Source organism: Corylus avellana, chromosome ca6, assembly GCF_901000735.1.
Source record: "Corylus avellana chromosome ca6, CavTom2PMs-1.0".
Taxonomy (NCBI): Eukaryota; Viridiplantae; Streptophyta; class Magnoliopsida; order Fagales; family Betulaceae; genus Corylus; species Corylus avellana.
The window spans coordinates 10,336,162-10,344,179 of NC_081546.1; the positions used below are offsets into that span (position 1 = coordinate 10,336,162).

At 39.2% G+C, this 8,018-nt stretch overlaps 1 protein-coding gene across 3 annotated transcripts; it reads right to left on the reverse strand.

The window, feature by feature from the left end:
- Positions 1-3,711: 3,711 nt before the first annotated feature.
- On the reverse strand, positions 3,712-6,662 carry LOC132184801 (probable metal-nicotianamine transporter YSL7). 3 transcript variants are annotated; one of them, XM_059598566.1, is made up of 7 exons: positions 6,176-6,662; positions 5,851-6,005; positions 5,627-5,724; positions 5,405-5,539; positions 5,058-5,247; positions 4,951-4,978; positions 3,712-4,848 (listed from the first exon to the last, which is right to left on the reverse strand). In XM_059598566.1, the coding sequence occupies exons 1-7, from the start codon at positions 6,570-6,572 to the stop codon at positions 3,863-3,865; spliced, it is 1,989 nt and encodes a 662-aa protein (XP_059454549.1). In that variant the 5' UTR covers positions 6,573-6,662; the 3' UTR covers positions 3,712-3,862. The 3 variants fall into 3 exon arrangements, with proteins under 3 accessions (XP_059454549.1, XP_059454548.1, XP_059454547.1); XM_059598565.1 differs by lacking the exon at positions 4,951-4,978 and having other exon boundaries at positions 3,712-4,888; XM_059598564.1 differs by having other exon boundaries at positions 3,712-4,978.
- Positions 6,663-8,018: the final 1,356 nt, after the last annotated feature.

The following is an 8,018-nucleotide window of genomic DNA, read 5'->3' on the forward strand; positions in this document are numbered from 1 at the left end:
AGCCTCAGTGCTTACTTGCTTACCCTTTTCCTGATGCAGATTCTGTGGGGCCTCAAGTTGCTCATCCTTCTTTTCCTTCACATGATTGTCAACCAGTCTTCCGCTTCGCAATGTGGTGACGGATTGAACTTGCTTTAGAAGAGAAGTGCTTCCTTCTACCATGTATATTCCCCTAGGGTTGGTCATTGGCTGACTTGGAAGCTTTCCTTCATCCCTCTTGTTGAGGGCATTGGCAATTTGTCCGACTTGAGCTTCTAACTTGGCGATACTACCGATTCGGGCTTCTATTTTGGTGATGGACTGAGAGTGAGAATTCACTTTCTGATTCATAGTCTTCATTTCGCTTATAGCTTTCAACACCATATTTTGAAATTCCGATGCCGACGCGTCTGAGCTTCTAACTTGGAAAATGCCTGAGTGTGCGAGTTCACAATCTGCTGTTGAGCTTTCATTATCTCTTGGTGAGTTTTCAGAGTCTGATTCGTCTCACTCATAAGGTTCCATATCTTCTCTTGAAAGTCAGAATCCGACCGAGGGGCTGGTGTCGCCTGATACTGCTATTGTGGAGGCCGGTATGTGGAAGAAGGTTGATAGGGCTACCTGTTAGATTGAGCTTGATTGTGCAGCCCAGGAGCTTGGGCCTTCCATGAGAGGTTTTGATGATTTCTCCACCCTGGGTTATAAGTATTGGAGTATAGATCATTACCTGGTTGGGAGAATGCTGCATTGACCTGCTCATTAGAAACATCAGCATAATTTCTAGTAGTAGGGCAGTCATTTATATGATGCATAGGACTAGAACAAAATGAGCATGGTTCAGGTCGTGCGTGCATATGAGTAGAATTAGGTGCAAGACCAGCAATCATCAATTGATCTAACTTCCTAGTGATAGCATCAACTACTTGGGTAGCAACATCCGCAAAATATCCTACTTCAAAGAGACCGTCGGTCTTTGGTACTTTAGGTGCGGGTGCCCTACGTCTAGTGGAAGCATGATGAACATAATTACTAGTCAAATTTTCAAATAGGGCCCATGCTTCATCCTTGCTCTTTAACATAAATGTCCCTCCACAGGATGCATCTACCATTTGTCTATGAGGCTCAGTCAAGCCATCATAGAAGCTTTGCACAAGTTGCCATTTCGGGACAGCGTGTTGTGGGCATGATCTAAGGTCCCTCAGTCTCTCCCAGGTCTCATGGAATTACTCGCCCATATATTGGGAGATACTAGGGATAGCTCTCCTAATGTCATTGGTCTTTCCTACGGGAAAATACTTCTTAAGAAATTCTTGTTGCAATTATGCCCAAGAAGTAATGGAGTTGGGTGCTAAGGAATTAAACCAATGTTTGGCTCTTTTCTTGAAGGACAAAGGAAAAAGATGCATCCTTAGAGCATCCTCAGTGAATCCAGTCAATTTAATGGTGGAATAGATTGCTAAGAATTCATTGAGGAAGTCGTAAGGATTTTCATTGCTATGCCCTAGAAAAGATGGTAGACTTTGTATACTGCTGGGCTTAATCTCATAGTAATGTCCGGCAGCCTGAGACATGTGGGGGAAGTGTGTGTGGTAGGGAGATAGTGATCTCTCAAAGCCACATGGTTGCCCATGGCCTCAGTGGTGTGCTCTCTTAGAAATTTAGAATTCCTTTCGGCTTTAAGTTGTCTAAGAGTGTGTTCACTGCCGAGGTCACAAGCAATTAATGGCAAAGACAAAAAATGGCGACCCAACATAAACTAGAAAGGAAATCACAATAAAATAAAAATTGAAACAGAAAGTAAAAGCTCTCAAACGGCCCGAAGGAGCTAGAATTTCGGTGTTGCAGTTACTGGAATCTGGCAGGCTGGCACAAGGGTGCTCAATCATACTTCAAGGTACGCTCGATCGCACTGCCGATGCTAGGCTCGATCGCAGGCTGGCTGGGCTCGAGCGCAGGCGTGCATGGGGGTCTTCGCAACTCTGGACCTGTGTGAGAAAAACTCAAAAAAAAAAAAAAAAAAAAAAAAAAAAAAAAAAACACAAAAACCAAAATTAAAAATAAAAAATAAAAAACAAAGGCATAAAATAATTAAGCTAAGATTAATCCTCAAAATTTAATAACTAAACCGTTAAGCAATCCTCGGCAACAGCACCAAAAATTAATGTGGCCTTTTTGTGTCCAAAAATATCAATAATATAAATTACCACTCGCAATAGGACGAATCCTTATAGGATAGGCTAAAGAGAGGGTGTCAAACCTCAAGGATTGCTGAGGTTTTGTTATCAAATTCGAAAGATCAAAATTAACTTAATTAAAAAGACGATTGACTTGGTTTGTAACTAAAGTGCATAAAATTAAAAGAGAATTAAATATAAGAGAGAGTGTAGGATATTAACTTCACCTCTATCCACACAACAATAGTTAATCATATTTAATCCAGAAATTCATTTTATGCATGTTATAAAGAAATAAGAAACTCCCTTATTAAAGAATAAGTATAATCCACTTTCAGTTGGCATAGATCGTCTACCTAACAACTAAGATGCGGTACGACCTGTCTTTCCTAGGTATGAATTATCAAATTCTATAACAAGATACATATAATCAATGAATAAGTGTAACCCATTTTCGGTTGGCACAGACTGTCTACCTAAATTATACTAAACTAGGGTGTAGTACAATCGATCTTCCCTAGGCATGGCTTATCAAATCCAATGATCATATATCAATTAAACCCATTGTATAACCATCATCCTTATAATCACAGAAAACAAGAATGATTTGAGTTCAATAAAAGTAAAAAGACTTTCTAATACAAGAGAAGAATTTCACAAATATTGATTTTGAAATTAAGAACAATTACATTTAATATTTAAGAATGAAATCAATATGTATCAATTCTCATAGTTCTACAATCAACATGCATAAACTGAAAATCTCGAAGTTAAATACAATTAAACCATTGTGCTTGGATAAGGTTACATCAACACTCCACGAAGGGGTTTGGTTGCTCATGACTCTGCTAAGCTCCAATGAATTTTTGCTCTAGGAAGTGGTGTGTTTTCTGCAATGTTTAGAGGCTTATTTATAGGGATTATGAGAAGCCTAGAAACCCTAAAAATCCTAGGAAACCACAGGTCAGTCTCCCAATCCAAGTAGGAGACTGAAAACGAAATCCAATGTGAAAAAGGATTGTTGCCGTATTTTGGACGCCTAAGTGCGCTCGATCGCACCTACGCTCGAGCTTGGCTGGTTCTGCGTTCGAGCCCTGATGCGCTCGATCGTAGGCTGGAATGCGCTCGAGCGTATGTACGCTCGATCCCAAGTGCTGCTGAGCTTGATCCCAGGTGCCAAAATGCATCCAAATAGTCTTTTAAGCCCGATTTTCAATGGAATTCTTGCATTTGCCAAATAAAACATGAAACACAAAAATCAAACAATTAATAACACTAAGGAATTAACATATGCCAATTAAGGGGCTTAAATGTGCAACATTTGACGCTTATCAAAGTGCATATCTTTTATCTTTTGTTTCTCGAAGTTGGGCATGATATATAGCTTTTGCTTTGGCTTCGGATCATTCTTTGGCTTCCATCCAAAACACGAATGAGCATTCAATCATGCTATTTCAAAATCAAGTGCATCCTCTCATCATCATCAATACATGGTGGATGAACTCATCATAAGTTGGTGTTGGCGGAGTCTCACCACAAAAAGATAACAGTAGTCACATCCAAAACAAACAAATTTTTTCATTAATTGTCATCGGTTTTTAATAGGAGTACAAACGTTCACTTAAATAAATAAACCGACAAAACCCTAAACCTTATATTACAAGCTAGAAACTTAATTGCTTTAAAGACTTCACATTCATTTATCACATTTAGCCCTGTGGTGTTAAAAAATTATCCACCCTAATATTCGTCCCTCGTGACAAAAACTTCATGCAGATTGGAGGCTTAACCCCAGCTAGAGCAAGGATAGAAGCAGGCAAAGTCCATATCCCATCTCCACATATCAAACCAGAAGCTACTGCAGGCCCAAAAGCATCTGCCTTGGCCTTGTTTATTTTCTCCCACACGAACAATATTAAGCTTCCAACACACATATCAATGGTGAAATATGATCCTATATAGAAAGGTATTGCCATAGCCATTGGAAGTGGAATGAACTGTCGCCACTTCTTACCCGCTAAATCTCTAATAAAATTTATCAAAATGGCTGCACCAAAAAACACATAACAGAGTAGAAGGCAATTCCTTGGTAGACTTGAGAAGCCATCTACTCCCAGCAAAGCCATGTTACGGAACACAACAGCGTTCGGGGCAGGATATTGACTTCCAAGTTGCCCAATGTCATCAAAGGCCTTGTAAAAGAGCCAAAAGACACAAGGGGAAATTATGCAACCCATTGCTGTGCCAATTAGTTGGCTCACAAACATGGAACGGGGCGAAGCAAGTGTCAAGTAGCCAGTCTTAAAGTCCTGCATTAGGTCAGAGGCTGTTGAGACAATGTTCATCATAACCCCACAAGCTGCTAGCCCTGCAAGAACTCCACCGTGAGAGGCACCAGCCCATGCTCCAATGATAAAGATGGCAAGCTTTCCATACGTGGATGCTAGGGACCAATCAGTGAGCCCAGTACCATATGCATTGCAGAAAGCCAATATGGGTGCAAATATGTACATGACCAATATGTAATACCATTTGAGCTGGTGAAAGATATGTGGAAGAGTGGCTGTAGAGATGGCAGCAATAGCAACATAACCTCCAATGGAAAACCATGCTGGAATTTGATCTTTGAGAAAGAGTTGGGTTCGGCGCTTGTCATCATATGAAACCTGAGAGCTCACATGATCAGAAGAATGGCCTGCAGTGGGGAGATCAGAGCTCACATCTTTTTTCCGAAACTGATGAGACAAACCTATGATGGTTAGACTTAGAACCTTGACGAAGTTATATAGACCATCACCTAGGATCATGGCTATGGCGATAAAAACCTGAATAAAGGATATAAATTAAAGTTTTCAATAAACAGAAAAGCCTTCTTGATGGATGAAAATATAGGTGGGAACTTACCCTGTAACCTTGAAGACCATGGAGACTGGTTTCTGGCAGGTCTGCAGAATACCAATCACCCTTTCTTTTTTCTATGAGAGGCCACATCAGACCCCAAGAAAGAATCCCTCCAACCAGCACTGATACATTTACGATATAGGGACAAATCATTCCAACTCCAACATATGTTGCTGAGAAATCAAAATAAAATCTGCAGAACAATCAAGATTTCGCAGTAGGCACAACATGATCAATAAATGAGAACAAGGCTTAGGTGAAGCAAAATTTTTACCAAATGAAAATTCTTCTTTGCATAAAGTAAACTGAAATTTTACTAAGAGCAAACTGAAGGATAATTATATATGTACTTGTATTTATATGCTTTGAGCCCTAATGAAGGGAAGCTTGCAAATCCACAATCGTCTCCAGCAGTATAGAACCATTGGAAGAAACCCCATAAAAAGCTGAAGCTGAAAAACTTGCCCAACTCTCTCACTTGCTTCCTGGAAAAATAGAATAAAAAAGAAAAGATATTCTAAATTTTCATACGGTCCCATTAACTAGAAACCATTAAGTGTTAGATACGTTACTTTGCTAGTTTGGCTCCTTGAGGAGTGTGGAAGCTGTTGATAAGATAAGCGGTTGCAGTACCACTTGGATATGTGAGTCTGAAGTCTATGACCATAATCTGACACCAAACATCAAACACATTATTGGAGAAAAAGAGCACTATGACCACGTTAATTTCCTTGTGTTCGATAAACTTTTTTTTAAAAATCTAATAAATGCCCAAGATTTCTCAAATGCTATATACCTTTCGGAGAGGCACCACCGAGAAGAGTCCAAGAAAGCTGACAACAAAGAGAAAGCCGATTATCCATTCTAATGATGGGTTTTTGAAATCATGAGTGTTTGTTGATAGTTTGGCAATGCGTTCACTCATTCCAAACAGATAACTTCCAAAACCTCCTGTTAATAGAAATCAATTAAAAGATGGAATTTTCAGTCTACCAGTTTGAGAAACATGAAATTTGTGCAACACTTTTAAACTATCTCCTTCATCCTGGTTTTCAGATTTTTCGACAATTAAACTAACATGTTTTTGAACAAGAAGACAAATAGAAGGGGTTATCACATACCACTGAAGGCGATGCCGGAGGAGGCGACAACACAGGTCTGGATGACGGTGTTTTCCTGCCTGGTGAAGGGCTGCTTCAACAAGCCGGACTTCCGAAGCAATTTGGTCCAAGTCTTCACGAAGAAGAACCCCAATAGACCGGCGGAGACGTTGAGCGAAGGAATGATGCCGGTGGTGAGGTTGAGCTTCATCACTATAAAGCTGAAGAGTATGCTCAGCACGAAGCTCACCACGAAGGCTCTCACCGTCAGCTGCTTCCTCCACGACGGCACCTCTTGGTTCTCGAACAGCCTCTCCACCGACAACTCTCCCAATTCTTTGTGCTTCCCGTTGTCGTGGTTCACATTTCGATCATCTTCCGGGTCGTAACCGTTCTCCTCCCTCCCATTTTGAGGCATCTTTTTTTCTCTCTGTGTTTTCCGAGAAAATGGGTTATGGAGTTGGAATATTGGGGAGCCTGAAAGTGAATCTCTATTGTGTGAGAGGATATTTTGGTGGGTGCTTTATATTTATAATTGGATCGATTTTTCTGTTCCCACGAAAGTGGCTAGAAATTACTTATTACCTCTCACATGAAGGCGTGGAAGGACCGAAGGAGTGATGGACGAGTGATGAATACTACGGCAATCGAATCTAGTCGAGTAGAGTTAAATTTGATTTATTTATTTTTGGACACAAATTTCTTTTAAATTAATTTAGAAGAAATTTTATTGAACTTACTTTAATAAGTGACAAATATTATTCAAAATCTTTAGATTTTTCAAAAATTATTATTCAGATTCTTAGGTTAATATAATAACAATAAATAGCTATTAAGAATATTAAAAAAAAAAACATGTGAGATATGATACTTGACACTTATCGAAATTAATAGGAAAAATTTTTCTTCAAACTGGTTTGGATGAAATTTTGGTCTTTTAATTTTTTAACAAATTAACACTAAAACTTAATCTATGTATAAGAATGAAGGTAAGATACAATGGTGTGGTCTTTAAGGGATAGCTTTATTGGCTGGATATTACGTCTTGTAAAGTTAAGGTAATTTGTTCGAATCTTCATTTCCTATTTGTTGAGGAATAATCTCACATTGCCTGTGGACAATACCTTGAGCATGTTTATAAGAAATGAGCAACCATCTTCTATAAAATCGGTTTTATGAGATGAGTTAGGCCCATGAATTTCTTCATGTTATCTAAGCCTACCACATGACGAATGAGGCATATACTACTTACTCCATGACAAGGACCAGGAAAAATATTGACCTGCACGTGAGGGAGGATGTTGAGAAATAATTTCGCATTGCCTGTGAACAAGACCTTAGACATGTTAAGGAATGTGCAACCATTTTCTATAGAACTGGTTTTGCGAGATAAGTTAGGCTTATGAATTTCTTCACTATTTTCCTCTGTTTGTGCCTGCGGAGAGATGCTTGGTGCAAACATTAAGAAAGAATGACAAAAATTGGTGTCACTATGGCTAAGTAATCGACAATGCCCGTATTATGTTGAATTGTTTTCAACAATGAGGAGTATATCATGTAAGAAGGGAGGCGAACAGAGTGATTCATATGCTAGCAAAGAATGCACTCTCATTTATAGATAAAGTTAGTATGATATTGTAATAGCGAAGGCGCTGTTCAATATTTTTTCATCAGTGCATGACCCTTGTTAGGCTATCAACACATGTAAAAGAGGAGAGTAGTTGCTGTGTGGTCGTTGCACAAAAGCCAAATTTTGTGCAAACCACTCAGCATCTGACACATCATCTATTTAAGAAAATTGCAAGAAAAATGTATGTTTGCAAAGTATAGGATTAATTCCCCACACAGCCATTTAGCCACCGTC